The 20,246-nt window shown below is 40.3% G+C and overlaps 1 protein-coding gene across 1 annotated transcript in view; it reads left to right on the top strand.

The window, feature by feature from the left end:
- Nucleotides 1–835: 835 nt before the first annotated feature.
- The window catches only part of TLCD4 (TLC domain containing 4), a 30,414-nt gene continuing 11,003 nt past the window's right edge, over nucleotides 836–20,246 (top strand). The window contains 5 exon segments of the mRNA XM_050901171.1: nucleotides 836–975; nucleotides 6,591–6,756; nucleotides 11,395–11,484; nucleotides 16,849–16,907; nucleotides 18,780–18,874. Coding sequence (XP_050757128.1) covers nucleotides 6,602–6,756; nucleotides 11,395–11,484; nucleotides 16,849–16,907; nucleotides 18,780–18,874 — 399 coding nt within the window. The 5' untranslated portion in view covers nucleotides 836–975; nucleotides 6,591–6,601.

Below are 20,246 nucleotides of genomic sequence, written 5' to 3'. Positions count from 1 at the left end.
GGACCCAGGCGTCCATCGTGGTATACATGGGCCGACTCTGGCAGCTCGCAGAGGCGGCGAGCAGGCTCCGAGGCTCGTGACGGCAGCTGCGGTACCGGGCTCGCCGGCGGGACGTTGGCCGGCCGCGCGCTCCCTGCCCGCCGCGCCGCGCTGCGCTGCCCGCACCGGCGGTCGGTTCGGTGCGCCGTTACAGCGGCTGCGTTTTGAGCCGCGCTGACGACGAGCTTAAGGACGGTCCCCGGTTATTTGTTTCGACCCAGCTGCCGAGGCCCGCGGGGGTGAGGGGCGGGGAGCGCTGCTGTGGGGCGGTGGGCGACGGCCGCCGCCAGCGCGGGGCGGGCGGGAGGGAGGGAGGGGCCGGGGAAGCCGCCTTCCCTCAGAGGCGGCGAGCGGAGCCCGGCGGCAGGTGGCGGCAGCGGCTCGGCCCCTTTAAGGCTACGCCTGCCGTAACCCGATCGCCGCAGCCGGAGCCCCCGCCGCCACCGGCGGAGCATCCTGCGCCTGGGAAGGGCTGTCCCGTCCCCGCCGCCGCGGGGAGGCATGGCGGAGGCGGCGGCGCGGCCCCGGTAGCCCCGCTTCCAGGTGCGGCGGGGGGGGGAGGGAGGGGGTCGCCGGTCCGGCGGGGCGGGGGTGGTGCAGCCCCTTCCCCCCGCCCCCGCGGGGCTGCGCAGAGCGGCCCCTTCCCTCCTTCCCTCCCTCAGCGACGGGCCGCCCCCCGCGCGGCGCCGCCCCCGGGGGCCGCGGGCCGCAGCCGGCGGCGCTCGCCGCTCTGACAGCGCGAAGTACGGCGGCCGTCCCCCTCCTCCCGCTGCCTCTGTCGGGGCAGCGGGTGGCCGCGGCCGGAGAGAGCGCGGCGGGTGTGTGCGGCGCCTGCCTGCTTGCCTGCCTGCCAGCCAGCCAGCCAGCCGTCCGGGGCTATCGCCGCGGGCGGGCACGGTGTGAACAGCGGGCGCCTCGGCTGACGGGGAAAGCTAGGTAATGCCCGGCTCGGGGAGAGCACCCGGCGGCTTCTCGTTAGCAGGGCGCTGCTCGGGAGTTAGCCTGCTAGGGTCCCTCCGCGCCCCAGCGGCTGGGTTCCTCCTCCGGGTTTGGGGGGTTTTCCCCTCCCTGTTGCTTTCCGACTGCAAACTTCTTGCAGGGTTTGAGGAAAGCGATGTAGGTACATGATATCGCAGTGCACAACTTACCCTGTTTACCCTGTCTTTATAAAAAGCGTGCTTAAGTTGCTTGGGTGTTTTAAGAGCAGAAAGCAAAGTGGAGTTTGGAGCGTGAATAGGCTTACATAGAAAAGGGAATGGCTTAAGCTGGGAGTAGCTTGAATTTTGTTGTGTTTCTCCTTACTGCTGCTTACTGAGCTAAGTAGGATAACAAATGCAGTATGTCTAATCTAATTGGAGCAATAGAAACTGCCATTCAGAACCAACAGCACAACAAAACTCAAGCACTGCAGATGTTTTATTACTAGGCTTACTATAAAATGTGCAAACAGTCAGTAGTCCCACGTTGCTCTCTGCAAATTAGTGTGGCAAGTTTTACAACGATTGGATTTGGCTTTCAGTTTTAAACGGATCAGGAGAATGGGATGTCCTGGTATCACTAACAGCTTTAGGGTATAATCTTGTTTGGAAATTGATCCAACTCATCTTGAAATCCAGCCTTGAAGAAAGTAAGGGCTGCAGGCCTTATACCTTCCTCTGCACCGCTTTGCTATGTCTTGTGGCTGTACAGTTGCATTTCTTATTTTTATGATGTGAAAAATTGATGTGGAAACAGTGAAATGAGGAGAACATAAACGCTAAATGTCATTGATGGTACAATGCTTGGTAACTCTTCTGCTCCTTTATCCTCTTTCAGTAAGTGCTGACTTGTTTCTATGAGAAGTTCATAATGGTTTCATATTGGGGGTGAATGAATGTTAAGTCTTAATATTGTTGGGTTTTTTATTCTAAACTTCAAGTAGAAACAGAATTGCAGGAAAGCCACAGCATGTTAATAGCAGATGAAAAGACCGTATTTTCAGCTCTTACTGAGTATGATTGAAAAGCTGTGTTACTAGCTTTTTCAAAATTACTGGGGTCATGTTGTGGTTTAACCCCAGTTGGCAACTGAGCACCACACAGCCACTCGCTCACTCCCTCCAGTGGGATGGGGGAGAGAATCAGAAGGGTAAAAGTGAGAAAACTCATGGGTTGAGATAAAGACAGTTTAACAGGTAAAGCAAAAGCTGTGCACACAAGCAAAGCAAAACAAGGAATTCATTCACCACTTCCCATTGGCAGGCAGGTGTTCAGCCATCTCCAGGAAAGCAGGGCTCCATCGTGCGTAACGGTGACTTGGTAAGACAAATGCCATAGCTCTGAACGTCCCCCCCTTCCTTTTTCTTCCCCCAGCTTTATAGGCTGAGCATGATGTCCTATGGTATGGAATATCCCTTTGGTCAGTTGGGGTCAGCTGTCCTGGCTGTGTCCCCTCCCAGCTTCTTGTGCCCCCCCCAGCCTACTCGCTGGTGGGGTGGTGTGAGAGGCAGAAAAGGCCTTGACTCTGTGTAAGCGCTGCTCAGCAATAATGAAAACATCCCTGAATTATCAGCACTGTTTCCAGAACAAATCCAAAACATATCCCCATACTAACTACTATGAAGAAAATTAACTCTATGCCAGCTGAGACCAGCACATTCTCCACCCCTTATTCCATACCATTTACGTCATGCTCAGGTCCCACACTAGCAAATACAATCTCATTACCCACCACCACCCTTCCCGTCCTTTGATATAATACACAGATGTCATTCCCTTAGTCTATGGACCACCCCTGTGGAATGTCTGTAAAATGTCCATAAATGTCCACAAAATGTCCATTGAGTTTATTTAGTCCATGACTTTGGGCTCCATCTTTTATGGTGGTCACTTGGGACAGGAGAGATGGTGTGTTGCATGGAGTTACTGGGCACCAAAGCCAGCTCAGGTCAGGTCACTGCTGTACTTGCACTGCTTCTTGTAAGGCTTGTCCTCTGTTTGTTCAGGTGGTTCCTGCTATAGTAATTTCTGTAACATGCAACTCAAATAATGGGTTACAGCAATTTAAAGGTATTTCCATTACAATCTCCACCCATGGTCCCTTTGGACCAGACCATTGGGTTTAACATTGCAATGAACTCCTCCCCTTGCCCCTGCTTAGGCTTGGACTTATCCACAGACTGCAGTCCCGCAGGTTGTGGAGCCTTATCTATGAGCCACAATCCCTTCAGAGGTATACCTGCTGTGGCACAGACATAACCATGGCCACAGATGCTTTGACAGGTACCTGCTCTGGCATGGGCTTATCCACGGCCACAGATGCTTCGGGGTGGCCCATGTGGACTCATCTACAGGTCACAGTCCCTTCGACTCGAGTTCACACTGGAGTTCCAGCCTGTCCAGTACAGCACAGAAACAGCAGCGATGCCCTGGCCATCTGCCAGCCCAGGCGCATCGCCATTGCTGTTATCGAAATGTTCCCAGGCACAGCAGAGTAAGATGATAAGCACTACAGCAGTACAGCAAGCAGTGAAAACAAAAAGCAGCTACTAACGAGCACTAGATTCTAATATACAGTAAGGCAAGCAAGCCCCATAGCAAGCACAGGAGCCTGCCAATTAATAGCTAAACAGCAATAACAGCTATAAACTTGATCTAGCACAGGTCAATAGAGCAATTTGATACTCTGCTAGACATGTGTAAGCAATACCTCGCTGAAAATTGTTAGTTTCAAGTGTTTGATGATATTTACCTAAAGACTACATTGAAAAGCTGCAAGAGTGAAGTTATGATCATTTGTAATTATTGTCTAACTGAATGGTTAAGACAGTAGTTTTGGGTAAGCCAGGAAAAGACCACTGCTAAAAGACTAATGGTGAAGAACCAACCTGGATATACTACTTTTTTTTTCCTGAATTACAAAGTAGTTACACTAAACCTCTCTCCCCACCCAGCCTTCCACTAGCTCAAAAACTGTATCAGCTGACTGAATGGTAATCAATGACTCTGCAGTTTGGGTGATAAAGTCTCTGCTCATATATAATCCATGAAGTTCTGTATCTCAATTAGACTTTGCTGGACTGCTATAAGAAGATACTGGGGCAGAAAAACACAGTGTAGTTGAAGCTGCCTTTGACTTACTAACTTTGGCCATTGTCCTCAGGGCAAAGAAATCATATGTAATCAGAAGCTCATTATGCTTCTTTTAAGTGATAAGCTTTGGTTCAACAACATGAATGATTTTTCTTTTAAATAAAAAGAAAATCTGGTAAACAACTGTTAATTTTCATGTTAAACAGGATATAGTTGAAAACAACTTAGGGATGTGAGAAAACGTTTATAGTTGAACTGTTCTTCCATCTGTTGTTGTTTAACCCCAGCCGGCGACTAAGCACCACACAGCCGCTTGTTCATTCCCCCCTGGTGGGATGGGGGAGAGAATCAGAAAAACCAGCACACCATCTCACATGAAACACTGTGTTTACACCTGGTCCTTGAATTGAATTAAAATACAGCATTCTAATTTGCCTAAGTAAAATTATTCCTGGACTTGGTACTTAATGTACTTAAACAGCATCTTGATAAGCATATATGAAATCACCTTCTGAATGGAGAAGTGTGTGGAGAACAGTGTAAAAAGTACTTGAGAGAATACTGAATATTCAGGATAGTATTTGAAATTGGAAGTTTTAATAGACTAACATGAAATAGTATGCAAGACTAGTATGCGGCTGAACTAGAACAGGTCATCAGGTGAACAACTGGAATGAAGCAGAGTTTGTTGCAATGCACTGCAGTGTGCGTACATTAAAATTTTAGTTTGGAGTAAAAATGCACTTAGGAACGGAATCTTCTGATCACCCCCACTTACTGCCCTTTGGCTTGTGTTGCATAGCTGTCCCAGAGCATGCAAGCTGGATTTCTTTTGCGTTAAACTGAGCAGGAAGATAGGCCCGAAGAGCACATCAAATACGATCTAACAACTGTGGAGTCCCTAGGACAGGATTAAAGCTGGTGTGAAGTAAACACTTGAAATCCATATGATATGGATGCAGGTTTCACTCAGCAAATCTGCTCGTATTTGTCCTGCATTCTGCTTATATAGCTGTAGCTTTTTCTGCGGGTACTAGTCAACTTCACTTTCTTTTTTTACTCTAGAGGAGGAGGGAGAAAAGTTTGAGATCATTGAACGACAAAATCTTCTAAATCTTTGACGACAAAAGTATTTTTTTTCCTCATCTATATGCAATACACTTTTTGTTAAAGTTCTAAGTTTAAATGCAAACTGTGTTTCAATGTACTCACCATTTACACGACCAAGTGAGAATATTGTACTTAATTTTTTTAAAAGTTATTATTTTAACTGGTGGACTTTTCTATCTTTTTTTCCACTGAAGTTCAAGTTTCTTTCCATCTGCAATGCAGATACAATTTCAAAAATCTTAAGGCATGTTCCCTCATTCTATAATGCATGTGAACTCAAGGTGAACATAAGTGTATTATATAATTGTATCAGTTTTTGCTGACCATTAGGTTGTTGTAGTAACATCAAGTTATGCTAGTCTCTAGGTCTTCATTTTATTTTTAGATATTTTCTTCAGTAAAACTAAAATAAGTGACAGCAGTTATTTAAATGGCTATTAAAATAATTATTTAAATATTTTAAATTAAGCCATTTGGATTTTTTTCCCTTTTCTGTTCAACTTAATACAAATTGACTTTTTATGAGTTTGTAACCTTTGCCAGTGTTGGAATATAAGACACTTCATGACACCATCAGACCAGAGATGCATGTCAGAAGTTTGTGACTTCTGGGGAAATATCATTGTGTCTTGCAAAATACTGGCGACTCAGGAGAAGTGACTGAAGCATTTAGAGACTGACATTTTAGCTATTAGACCTCATGAAATAGCTAAACATCCAGCATCTGATGATAGGAAGCTTTTCAGTGTGCTCTGAAATTGTGCGAAGTTTAGACTTTCACGTGAAGAAGAAAAAAGCTCAAATACGATAGCCTACACGCTATCACAAAGAGGAGCCCTCAACTGCGAACAAAGTGCAAATTGAGAACTACTGCCTCTGTAAAGTATACAAACATAAAGCTGCAGTGAAGCTATTACTTCCCGAGGCTGACCTGAAAATCTCTCTACCACGCTTACCTGATTTCATTGTTGCTTTTTAAAATCCCGTCGGCAGCAGTCAATCTGGTAAGAATGAGATGAGTTTTAACTTTGGAGCTTCTTGGGACAGTAGTGGAGGCATCTGAGCTGGCAGTTGCACTGGTCAGTGGTCCTCCCTGCCCTTTCTGTGTAGATAAAATACATGCGACTTTAGTCAACGAAAATGTATAGTATGCAAATGGTAAAAAAACCCAAAACCAAAATACAACTTTTACATATAAAAGTTTGGGGATACTTTTATACTATTAAGGCTTAAGTAGAAATGTTGAACAGGATGAAACTTTTAGTGAATAATACTTCTGTTGATAAGTTAGCTGTCAAAAACACTTTCTGTGGCTGCTCGAAATAGTTAAATGGAGAATGGACTGAAATTACCTTCTGCTTCTCTTCACAGGCTGAAGAACAATGGCTTCCTTCAGCATCCTGACTATTGGCATTGCTGTTGCCAGTTTTACTGTATTTCAGCTGGTGTTCCATGTTTTAAGTTCTTGGGTGTCAACACGAGTAATACCTGGTTTTAACAATCTCAACCAAGAAAGGAAGATTGAATGGAATTCAAGGTAGAGTGTTCAAAACAAACTACAGCTAATGACCTACCTGAAGTTGTCAACATCTGAACCACCTGTGTGTGTATATATAAAACTGCAGAAAATGTTATTAGTTAAACATCTGTAAAGATTAGAGGGATGGCTCTAGGCACTTGAGGAATTCAGAATGGAAGATGCTGAGGCCCCTTCTTGAACACACAGCATTACAAACACTTGTACATTAGATGCTTTATTAGATAGTGACGCCCAAGTGAAAGTCAGTAAAATAAGAAAACAGTGACTGGTTAGAGGTAATAAGCTGAAGTGGATTAATTTTAAATGGCTTCTCTGTGATGCTTCTGGTAAATAGAAGAGGTACAAAATTCCCTTCCCCCAAACATACATGAAAATCAAAACTGTTGCAATTTATTCCATGATCTAAATGCTAGTTTATTTCTGGTCATGCTTTTGGGTGCAAAGCAAATTGCTCTCTGTTCTCCTGGTGCTACTACACTGCAACCTGTTTTATGTAAGTTACGGTTTTCCAAGAAATTCGATGGATCTTTGGTGTAGTATTGGAGTGAGGCAGGGTTAGATAGGTACATCTGTGTGTTGGTGGGGAAGGAGGCTGCAAGAAGAGGAGGGGGAAGCTGTGACAGGCACAGGGTACACATTCAGGAAGGAGTTGTAGAAACTTGATCTGAAAACCTTCCTCGCTCCCTTTGTGTTTCTGCAGTTCCATCGCTGGGATGGCTCCACCTGCATTACACTTTTCTCCTCAGACAGAGTGCTGTTAGAAACTTGTTCAACCCTGTGAATCTTTCCTGGGCGCTTTCCTCTCTTTTAAGCCATAAAGGAAGTATAGGGTAATAATTGCAAACAGGATGATCACTGAGGTTTTATTTGCAATATACTGCTCTGAAAGGGTATATGTAGTACACAAGCTTCTCTGGTTGAAATGAAGTGATACAGTATAACTTTATGCTTGAGTAGCCTATTACAACTTTAAAATATTTTTCAGGTGTTTCTCAAATTTGAAGCTCAAAAATGTGTACTGTATGGCTGTCGCTGCACTCAAAATGCATTAGTTGTATTGCTGTTCCTCCTCAGTGCTGTTTAAAGGCAGTATCAGGTGGATACTTTTAAAGTTGTTTCCATTGTTCTAGGCAGCATTAGCAACTCAAATAGTCTTGCCCTTCCATTTGGCAAATGTCCACCTGCAGTGTTCTTAAAGGCACTATCTTAATTTCAGTTCAATCTTTGAATAATACCTATCTGCCAGAACAACTTTGTAGGATGCCAGTTCATGATATCCGTACAGCTGAGGTTTATCTCTATGTTAAAATCGACAATACAGGCAGACAGGGAAACTAAACTAAACTGTTACCATATTGGAGCTGAACTTTTGTCTCTAAGCCACATCAAGTGACCCTTGAATTGCATAATAGGCTTTCTGAGAACTTATCCCATGCCTGGTAGCGCTATGCTAAGTTGTAGTGCTTTGCATAATAACATATGAATTGTTTCACACATCGCAAGTGTGCTGGAAATAAGCTGCTCTGTAATCTCTGGGCTACTTTGTAGTAAGGTGTTTAACTGCTCAAGTTGATACAGCACCCCAGGCTGTATCCTTTTTTACTTCTTTTCACATTTTTTCTTGGGGTTGATAGCAGGATGTAGATGTTAGCACACAGATGAGTTGTGGTCCCGTGCTACATCCAGTTCTGGAGTTAAAAGGCATGAAACACAAAGCATGGCTCATCGATAGCTTGTTGACGTTACACCTGAGGAGGACATGAAGTGCAAGAAAGGCTAACTGTGCTTGCGTATCTACAAAAGATTGACTGTTAACTCTGCTGACCAAACGCAATGTTTTGTCAAACTGCCTTATCACTCCAGTGTTTCACCAAAATGAAGAGACACCCCAAGGAGTATCTTATATGTTCAGAGAATGTAGATGGACGTATATGTACTCTGCAGATAGCTGTGCAGGTAGAGAGAGTTACTATCTCCCAGTAAAATGAGTTGGGTTAACTTAAATGATTTAAAAGTAGATGGTTGTTATTTTGTCCTGTATTGAACTGGTGTAGGCAGTGCTCACACAAATGGTTCTGTTGGCAGTCCTGAAGGAAACTGGCACAGAGGATGGTTATGCATTTTTATCAGCTCAGCTGGGTCTGGAAGAGGGCATCTGCCTGAAATGAGCGGTAGCATTGAAAATATATTGTTACAGTTTGGAGGGTTTTGTAATCAAGCATTTGAGCTGCAGCTCTGGACTGTGTTTTCCATACTGTCAATTTGTTCATTCTGACCTTCCAAGAATTAAGAACCAATAAAGTAATTGCTTCGGGAATCTTAAGTGTGTAGACGCTCAAATTGAGTTAAAAACTCTACTTTGACATAGATGTAATATAACTCTTCAATTTGTTGTGCGTAAATTCCTGTCACCTCTTCTATAACACGTTTGTACTGCTATTAAGCAGTTGCGAAAAAATATATATATTCAATAATAGAGGAACAAGTATGCAACTTAGCAGGGCAACTTTTTTCTTTGCAGTTTAATGAGGAGTTAAAGGATGCAAGCTTTGACAGTAATTTCAAGGAAATGTATGGAGCTTGATAGCTTGACCTAGATTCCATATTAAAATGGAGTGTTGCACTATTTCCCTTCTTCTATCCTCTCTGCTATGGAGAAACTTCAAAGTCCAGAGTTAAGGAGGAAATCTCCTTTTTTTTCCTTTCTTCTCTCCCCCCGCCCCCAAGTGCTGTGCTTGTGTATAGCTTGTATTCTAAACACTAAGCTTTGGATAAACAGCCACGCCCAAGACAAATTGCAACTGTAAACTAATGGGCTATATTCTAGGACAAATTTTACTTCTTTCAGCATTATCCTCTCCTAAAGTTCAAAAATCCCAGGTATTTCTCAAACACTACTATTATATGCCATGCTTTATTTTAAAAAGGAAGCAAAGTTCCTAGCTCTGTTAATTCTGTGTTGCAAGAGTAGACATTTTAATTAAACTATTAATTATCATTAAAATTGTGGTAACTAAATTTTCTTTCTTTGTTAAAAAAGGGAAAAAAAAAAAGGCAGCCTGTGCTATAATGGTTAGTAAATGTTCTCATCCAGCTTGTTACACTTGACTATTCATATTATATTAGTCTCCATTTGTTTTTTTGAACACTATTGAAAAAGCTGCTGAAAATAGCATGATGACACTCTTTAAACAAATTGTAAAGAGAGACTTATTTTATGAAAAGTTACAGAATCTTCTAATGCCAATAGATGATAATATAATTTATGGAAACAGACTAGGGATTATAACCTACTCTTTCTTTGCAAAGTCTTCCGCAGGAAGTAAGATGTTTTCTTCAAATCTTGCATGGTAGAGTTTAGACTCCTGAGAGTGACTTTTGCACATTTAAAATATTAATAACTTACAAATACATGTACTCAATATGTACAAAGACAAGACTAATAACTAACAGCATCTATACATCTGTGTGCATATTGTTAATGCTGTGAATACGGTGCAAAGGTGTTTCTGATCACACAGCATCGAACGTAGAGTTCTCATCTTTTAAATAGTATCCATGATTCAGTAGAGCTATTTTGGCACGTAATTTTTTTTTTCCTAGTCACACTTGACAAGTGGGAAAGCAGACAGTAGCTACACAGTATTAGATACAGTTTATAGTAGTGTTAAACCCATGGCTAGAGGAACAAGGTTACACATTTTGGACCCATGCCCATTGCATTGTTCTACATTCCAAGAATACATGTGGACTCAAAAGGGCAGGAGTGGCCCTGGCCTGCATGCTGGCAGAAACCCTGCCAGGGCCTCTGTAAATAGGTGATTCTCTTTAAGTGCTTGTTAACATTCAGAGTTTATCTACAGTGTGCCTACAGCCTGTATACTTGAGACTGGTGTCTTTGGAAAAAAAAGTGTTTAGTATCCAAGTATGGACAAGGCAACTCTGATTACTGTGACTTTATATAGGACAAGAGGAGTATAAAATAGAGTAAAGCTGCGAGCTGCTAGTTCATACGAACCTGTAGCTGTTACACCTCAGATACTCAGCTACAACCTTTTGTTACACAAGTTTTCTCTTTGAAAACCAGAATCTACTTCAAATGCACTAGAATTCTTTCTGAAACTTTCCTTGACAGGATTTTTCATTTAATGCCCTTCTTTCCAAAACCTGAACTTGGCAGATTTATTATGGGTCGTCTATTAGTTTGATGCCTGAAAGGAGCAACCTGCTGCTGCAGGACTCATGGGCCAATCTGAATATGAAATGCATACAGATTTTCCAGCAAATGGGACAATACAGTAAGTATTTGTTAAAGAACTGGATGTCACACTGTCCTTAAGGATTCATTGATATATGGGATTATTGGAGGAAGACTTAGATCTCAGTTACTTTAAGATCCTACTTTCTATTTAACAGCCCCCCCGCTGTGGCTCCAATCTAATAGATTCCTTCTTTTCGACTGTTTTTCCCCCCGTCATTGTGTATGTGGTTGGATGTAGCGTAAAGAAGAGATGATTCTCTTCCACAGAGGTATCTGGATGCAGTTGAGAATGTCTTTGGAAACAGCCTACCTTAAGCACAGTATAGAAAGTTGTGAATGGCAGTACCTCCTTGTGACTGTGATCTCTTTTTCAGGACAGCGTCCACAGTCCATGCCTTGGTGGTTGGTGGGTTTTGCCTATATATTTTGTTGTACGATGATGCTGTTAATGCTGACCGTCTCTGGTAAGGCATGTTACATATATGTTGTGTTTACACAATAAAATAACATAACTGAGAAGGAAAAAAAATAATCCTGCAGTGTATTAATTACTGAAATAATTGTTTCATTTCCTATTAAAATACGCAGTTGTGATATGTCCATTTTTAGGTCTGTACTATTTGATAATTCCAAATTATTTTGTCAGTATTAATGTCTTAGTGCATTGTGTGTCTGTGAAGTGGAATCGATAAAATACAAGCAATCGATTTGAAATAGCATATTAAATTACTAAAGCATAGAACCAAGAGTGTAACTGTAAGTTGGCATGACTGAAACTATGCTATTTACTATAATCATTTTAAAGTGAAATTGAAATGCTGTTGCAAGTCTGGTAAGTGTGTGTGTGTGGGGGGGGAAAAGCTGGAGGGGCCTATTATATGTATAAAATATATATGTCTAAATTGATAATTAAGATGTTTATATTTCTGTCTCCCATAAAGCTTCTATCAATCTTTGTTTTAAAAAAAAGTATGAAAGTTTCAAGTGCTGTCTTCACAAGCAATAGGAATATTTAATAAATGGACTTCTAATATTTTCTCTAGTTAACAAGATATTCTATATTAAGCTTCTCTTTTCTTGATTTCTGATTATATTGTTTTGTTTCACACTTTTTTGAGGGAGGAGGAACAAGATGGCTTTGTTTTAGTTGAGTTAATTATAGATTGCTATTGATATTTTGACATTTCACTCATTATCCTCTGGAACTCTTTCCCTGTGGAAGGAAGAGGCCATATTTTTCCTGAAGACTAACTAACTACTTTAAGTTTAATTTCATATTTCTGTCATAGACTGTTGGTTTTAACCTTGTCAAAGGACTACACTGTGAGTCAGTTTAAACTTACATAAATTTAACATCTGATGCTTGTCCTGCTCTTTTGATATTGTAAATTAATGACAATGCAGCGTGGACTAGACAGGATTGGGTGCTTGAAGTGCTCTGCCACTGACTTGTTATGTGGCTTTAATAAATGTAAGACTAATTCATAACATAAATTTAGGCAACATTGGCCTCTTCTGCATGTGGTGATACATGATTAAATTGTTGGCTGTTTTGCATTTTTTTCATTGCATTCTGGTATCTTTAGAGACCAAATACAGTCTGAATATCTTATGAGATCTGTTAACCATGTTGAAAAGCAGCATGTTATTATAACTCTCTCGGTGTGTGTTGTTGTAAGCTTTATCAGATAGAAGCTTTTATCTTGGTTTGTTTGAGTAGACCTTGTTCTAAACAGTACAAAAGAAGTCATGAATGGCAGAAATAAAAGCCTCTTGGAGATGATAAATAAATTCAGTCTTCACATTTACTAAATTTTCCTGGTATAATTCCAGGAAAAATTCAAATTAAGCAGATATCTAACCACTTTTTGTTCTTAGTAAGTTTGAGAAAAGTTATGTTAGATATTTTTATATACTGCATTGAAAACTTAAATCTTGCTTATGGAGCCTTAGCATCCTAGATTATGTAAAAACATTAAATCTTAAAAGACAAAATCCATTTGCCTTTGGGGGAATTTTTTTCTATATTTCTACTATTGCTTCTAAATAGTTTCTTCTGTTTGGATATGTTTACAATGATTGCTATGAGTGGTTTTATTTACATTTGGTAGAGTAAGGAAAACTTTATATTTAAAAATCTAGTAGAAGTATATCTAATCTGTGTGTTTTAAATCAAAGCTTCAGGTTAATTTCATGGCAGTATTTCTGTAAATTGTTTCGGTCAAAATTATCTTAGACAGTGGTTTCAGGAATTTGTCAATTAAAAGTGCACAGAACACACTCCTGATGTGGAAATCAGTATTTTTAGTTATTAAACTAATAATTTTAAAATGTGTGAAGTATTACTTAGTGTATTTAAAACAGTTGCAATGATTTGAATTCATGTTCATGCACGTGATTAAGTGCGAAGGAAGGCCAAACGCAATATTGCCCATGGCTTTACAAGTACTTGTATGCAGCCTGCAAGTAAAATACAATTTGTGTTAGGCTTTCTTCTGCCAGTGAAGCCAGAATCGTAGGGTGGTTTCTTCAGAATTTGCAGATGTGCATTTTCTTCTAAGGCTGACTTTTAAATTACTCTTAAAAATGAGATGGCTAGCATTAGTCTATGCATTCCCCCATATGTCATATTGGTTCCAGGACAGAGTAATTAAAGCCTTAGCTGACCACATAGAGCTTTAGCCATTTTTTTTCCAGACTGTTTTATGGCTTAGCTGTACATTAAGTCTTAAGTTACTTATAATTTTTACATTGATGCGTAGCTGAATCCACATAGTCTTGATTTTAATTGAATAAGACTGAAGAGGAAAAAACTAAATTATACGGGAAATGCCAGATGGACTGTTGCAAGGCTGCTCAGTTTGGAAATCTAATGCCCTTTTGAAATGCAGGCATAAGCTGTGGGACTTGGTCATTTACAGATATGAAGGACGCATAAGCCTTTCTGTAGGAGTCTCTTATTAACAATACAAGAAACATTTGTGAATCTAGTTTCAGTAGTTTGTAAGTAAATGTCCAGGAATCCTTCGCGCAGCTTTATTGCACTGTTCTAGCCCAGGTAGCCTGAAAACGTTACACAGGTGCTCTGATTTTAGACTGCTGGGAAGGCTTGGATACAGACACTCTTTCCCTCTAGTTATTGCCACCATCTTTGTGTAGTCATTGACTGTATGACAGTATCCAATCAGTTCTTTTCTGTGGGATTTAAAGATATCTATATCTATAATGGAAAATCACAAGTTCTGAGCCTCTAAGTATGTCAGCCTAACTCCTGGGTTCATGCGAAGCTTAAATGCATGGTGATGATGATACCCATATGTCTTGAAAGGGCTCAGGACTCCTGCTAAGGGTTTGGGTTTAATGGAGAGAGGATGTGGTATTACTGTCAGGTAATGCCTGAAACTAGATACAATAGATCCTAACAAAGGATAATAAAGACTGGAGCATTGATAAGTTATGGGGAAGCATCAGCGTTGTGTATGTATACATTTTTTGATGGTGTAGGACTTCTCATAACACTTTGCTTTTTTTTCTATATGTAATACAGACTAGCTAACATAGACGATGTAGAAATTGTTGTTGAGGTGCTGAGAATAACACGGTAGAAAATGTGGAGGTGGTAGAGATCAGATAAGGAGAGGGAGAAGATGTAAATAAGTGAATGAAGTTGTAGCTTCACAGAACAGCGGGCTTTTTCATATGATTGTCCACTTTACAGTCATTACACTTTTTGAAGTCTGATGTTTGATTAGCATTTTATATGGCTCTGTATCCGCAAAGAAGTTTGAAGAAAGTCGGTCATGTGGACTTTTGTTTGTTATATCTGTCTGTGCATGTTCATGTGTAATTCATTTGCCACACATACCTCCTTAGCAATCACAAAAGAGATAGCTCTTCCCTTTTGCTTATTCAAGTCACTCCCTATTTGTCACTCCTGGCTCTTGCTTGTATCAAAACTAGGCTGCAAACATCAGGGCTCGTAAGCTCCATTGCACTTCCTGTTCAAGCAGATAGATCAGGAAATCTAGAAGATTTTAGACTAAATTCTAAGTTTTCCATTAATTGAGATTAATTTGGGATTCTAACATGGACTCTTCTTGAAGGGATGTGACAGATGAGCTGTGCAGCCATATATGTTGTTGAAGTGTTGGTTTAGAAAGTCTAGAGAAGGTTTGTTGCAAGGTAACCATTCTCATGGAAAGAACGAAGGGAAGTGAATCATTCTCTGTCTCATCCAGTTAAGTCGTGTTTACCAATATCAAGGAACCAATTTCACATACTCAGTCGTTTGCATCTTCTCTGGAGAAGAACATGAAGGTCCTTGAGCGCAGGCTCAGTCTTGGTAATGATGTGCTGAAGTGTGTTCGGAGCACTTAGAAGTTTGGTTATGATGTTGCCACTGCTGCAGCTGGGAGCTCTAACAGGAGGGCTGTAACTATTTAAAGAGATTCTGCTGAAGTTGTGAGAACACATCTGTCTATGCTCTGTGTCTAGCTGTGACTTTCAGAAGAGCTACACCTAAAGAAGCACTCAGCTCACAACCTATGTAGCTCATGAAACCAGGTTTTTGAAGCCATTAAAAAACGTTCCTGTCTCAAGCTGTGGTTCAGAGAGCCTCTATGGCCAATCTTAAGAGATGGCATGAGCTCCAGGCTCTCCGGGTAATGTTTTTCCTTATGTAACGGGAAGCAGTTAGTTTTAGACGCTCAGAAAGCCTTAAAATTCAGTGAACAGATTGTAATAATACAGGAAATCTCTTCCACTGCTTCATTCCAATAGGATTAAAAAATAATAGCTAAGTAATAGCATTTTACTGCTTTCTAGCTGAGGTAGACTTTGTATTGGAGGTGGCTGTAAGCACAGTGATGTTCTTTTTTTCTCGAAAGGTATACAACAAGGAATGCTTTCACAGCTTGTCTTGAGCAGTATATACATTTTATAAATCTGTAGACCTGTCACTTGAAGCTCAATTCACACTTACACAAAACATATCTAGATTAGATGTACAACTTAGTTAAAAAAAAAGTATGGTCTTTATGCCGAGGAAAAGAGATTTGCTTACCAAACTCCTCAAAGTAGGAATGCATGGAGGACAGTGGAGGAAAGAACAAATGTTACTTGCTGCAATGTGGATGCTTCCCTTTCTTGAGCGTATTCACAAATTTGGGTTTGTTGAACATCCTAGAGGAACTGAAGTTGTGTGCGTGCTACTAAGAACTTTGCCTGCTGAATGTTTGGCACCAAAAGGGAAGGGACAGAAGGTGTGAAACTACTCTGAAAAGCATTTCTTCTCGAAGGTTCCTTGGCTCCAAAGAACTGGCAAATAATTCATGTCTCCTTCTTCTCTGTTTATCCCTATAAGCATCCATCCTCTTACAAATATGAAAAGCACCAGCTGAGCAAGATATTTTTGTCATCCTTAACAAAGTTTTAACACTGGCAGAAGAATAAAAATGGAGACACAAAGTGTCAGTTAAAGTGCTAAAAGACACTGCCTGGGCTGTTCTCTTTTATCCTCTGTTTGCAGAGAAGCCAGCTCAAGGTACTTGCTGGGTTTCAGTTCTAGTCTCTAGCAAGGCTCTTGGGGCAGCCTCTGCCCCAAGGCAGGGGGTAATCCTGATTTAGGGTAGTTAGTAGATGTCTTATATCTGGGTGGAAAAGGAATCCATTTTCATGACTAGGATCTTTCTTAACCACATCATGTAACATCTTACTGATGGGCCAAGAATAAGGTGACCTGATGGACATTATGTGTTTGATATGTGTATGTCCTTTGCAAATTACCTTGTTATAAAGGCTGTAACTGTGTATTTTTGGTATATTTACAGGGGTGACCCTTCAATTGTGAAACTGAATATTGCTATTACCACAGGCTACCTCATTTCTGGTAATTATGCAATGTGTATATAACATACACAATCTGTATATTTATATTGAGTCACTATGCCTATATATTTATACTGAACCACTATGCTGGAGATGTGGTATGTGTATACAATACAGTTTCTACTGTGGCTTTTAAAATTGCTAATGGAGTTGTGGGTTGTGGTGAAATCACAGGATCTTGCCAGCGGATGTGAAAGATGGAATGATATCTCCCCAAGCACTGAGGAAATGCCACTGTGTGGCTTTATGATGGTTTGATACACAACCACCAACTCCAGCTCAGTTTTGTCTTTCAGCCAATTGAGAAGGTGTTAAAGCAGTGCTCTTCACTCCCTTCAGGGTGTCTACAACTTGTAGCTCTTTTATCATATGTTTCTTCCTGTGACCTCAGAATGCTGGCAGAAGAATTTTAGTAACCCTCAATACAAGCTGAGGCAAATGATGCCATATGATCCTGCCTGCCCCCGTTTTAGTCTCACTTTAAGCCAAAATTTAGTCATGTATAAAACATGGAAATTTTTAGTTATTTTCTTGATATGGCATTTACCCCTACATACATTTTGTGTTCTTAATTATTTACTGTCAACAAAAACTGGCATGGGAATTTTGCTACAAAATGCTTTGGAGCTTTCTTTTATGGTGTGTGTGGATAATACTGACTTATCAAAGCCAAAACTTATTGTGACTTGGACTATGTTCAGGGAAAACTTCTCATGTTAGGATGGAGTCTCTGGTCAGAGACTGGGCCGTGGACTTCATTATCTCTCAGACTAGATTTCTCACCCCAGTGGAACTGATAATCTGGTGATCAGCACACTCACTTAAACTGTGGGTTAGTTTAAGTCTCTGTTTTTTCCATAAGAACTTCAGCTCCCATGTTTAAATTCATTGGTTTCTATTTTTGAATAATTATGCATTAGACTTTCATTATGAATTAATGAATGCCTTTGAACAGAGACCTGAACCTGGCCACTCATTCTCTCTCACTTCCTTATATAGTTAATGTTTAATTATTAATACAAAGTGGAGTGGCTATGTCAGATGATACAGAGTCCTGCCTGAGGATAGCTAATATAAAAGAGATCAAGGCACTCACTGGAGATACAAAAGGCACAGCGGTAAAGTCTTTGATTTGGAACCTTGGTCACTAATATTCCAGTACTCACTTGGAGAAAGTAGAGGCAGAAATTGCTTGTTCCAGTACAGAAAAGAAAATCTGAAATCTCAGACCATCATGGGAGAAGAAGGAACTTTTCTGTCAAAGCTTTCCTTATAACATTAACTCAGGTCCACTATATCACTTTTGCAGTAATAGGAAAATTCTAATTAAATAAAGCAAGCATGCTTCTCATTCCAAGTGCCCGTTGCAAAATATTTTTGGTAAATAGTTCCCTGTTTGCTAATATAACTACTTTTTGATTCAGAAGTTCCCCATAATAGATCCCTGCATTTATTGCATGTATTTGTATATTGTCTATGCCCCCTGTAGCCGCCCGCCCCCCCCCCCCCCCCCCCCCCCCCCCCTTTATTTTGGTCACTTGTTCCACATTTTTGGGTTCATAAGTATGAAGTCTTTCTATGAGATTTGGGATCCACTTTTTCCTTCAAAAATATTTCAGCTAAAGCTATTGCCTCTGTACTTCCATTGATATGGAAAGTAATAATTTATGGCAACTGTTGGAAGAATACTGTTGCTTGATGCTTTGACTAAAGTCTTTAGGATAAAAATGTTCTCTTCAGAGATAATTAATTCAGAGAGTTTCTACTGATGCCATATGTTGGCATTTATACCTCTAAAACTTGGAGAAACACTATTCTGAGGTCAATGGTAGTATAATAATTTGTTCTTTATTGTATTTCTTTTCTCTTGTAGATTTGTTGCTTATTATATGCTACTGGAAGGCAATTGGTGACAAGTTTTTTGTAATACATCACTTGGCAGCTCTGTACGCTTACTATTTTGTACTGGTGAGTGCTGTATTTTCCAGTAACATAACAAGCGATGAAGTTGAAGACAATGCTTTTATAGATCTCATTTGCTTAATGTTTAAAAAAAATCTTCACTGGTTGGTGTATTAGCTTTGTGAAAGGCATATTTATATTTTCAATCATCATTACTTTCTAAATGGTTTTATCAGTCATTTGTGGTAAGTGCATGCCTTTTCAACGTTACAGTTCTTCAGCAAAAATGTGTAACTTAACTGCTGAAATTAAAACTCTTCTCAGTTTTTGCTGTAGAGAGACTTTGACAGAGGGGCTTTTCACATGGTTATAGAAAAGGGTTTCAAATAAAACCACAAGTCTGAATATTTAGTTCAAAAATTAGAAGGAAATGGTTTCAAGTAGTTATGTTCTTGTGATTGTATTTGCAAGGCCATAGGTCAGTGATCTGTAACTCTGGTGAATGTACTACAATCAGCTGGGTGTGTTTTTTCTGGGGTGGGTTTTTTTTTTCTTTTTCCATTTTTATTTTTGTTTTTAAAATCTGTTATGACACAAACTGATCCTCTGAGACTTCTTGTTTAAGGTTACTTTGGTGGGGAAACAATGGATGATTAACTGTATATATCTATAAATATCTGTGGTGTACATACATTGAAGGGAAAAGGGGAAGAGAAGGATACTGTTCTAGGATAAAGACTAACTTAGTTACTCTTTGCTGCTGCTGGAATTTCTCAAAGATGCCCATGTGACTTGGTAGAAATCCCATTGACCTCCAGAATAACGCCTCTGAATTTCTTCTGAAAAGCTCATTCAGTAAATAAAGAAATCTTATAAAATAGAATTTATTTCATTTACCACGTTTCTTTCCCTGCCTACTGTGTGAATCCCAAGCTTACAATATTAAAAGTGTCGAGATGCCAGATTACTGTCAGATTTCCCATGTCATGGTTTAAAGGGGATGAAGTACACTGACAAGTAAATACTCTGTTTCAGGTTGAAGATAATTAGATCTACTAATATTATCACGGATGAAAGTGAATTAGAGCTGAATATTAGAGAAATGAAAATACCACTACGAAGGCTAATCCCTGATGCAGAAAATTCATTAGTTGTTTCTGGAGTAAATAGAAAGCGTAGTGCTAGTGTGAACTTCTTTTAAAGCAGTTCTTATTATTTGGATATAGCTCTGCCCTTGGGTGTCTGTGTGTTACTCTCATTCTCTTATCTTCAGAGAAATTTACTCGTAAGTATCTTATTTCAAAACTTTTTCTTGAAGATAGGAGAGAATTTGATTAAGAACACAGATTTTCTGTTTGGTGTAGTGTGAACTGACACGAAATGCCTGAAGTAGTGGCTATTAGCATGCTTGGTGGGGGAAAGAAGAATCATGACACAC

Source organism: Gymnogyps californianus, chromosome 8 (genome assembly GCF_018139145.2).
Source record: "Gymnogyps californianus isolate 813 chromosome 8, ASM1813914v2, whole genome shotgun sequence".
In the NCBI taxonomy this organism is placed as follows: Eukaryota; Metazoa; Chordata; class Aves; order Accipitriformes; family Cathartidae; genus Gymnogyps; species Gymnogyps californianus.
The sequence above is the reverse complement of the archived record's forward strand: the minus strand, read 5'-3'. Positions and strand labels throughout refer to the sequence as shown.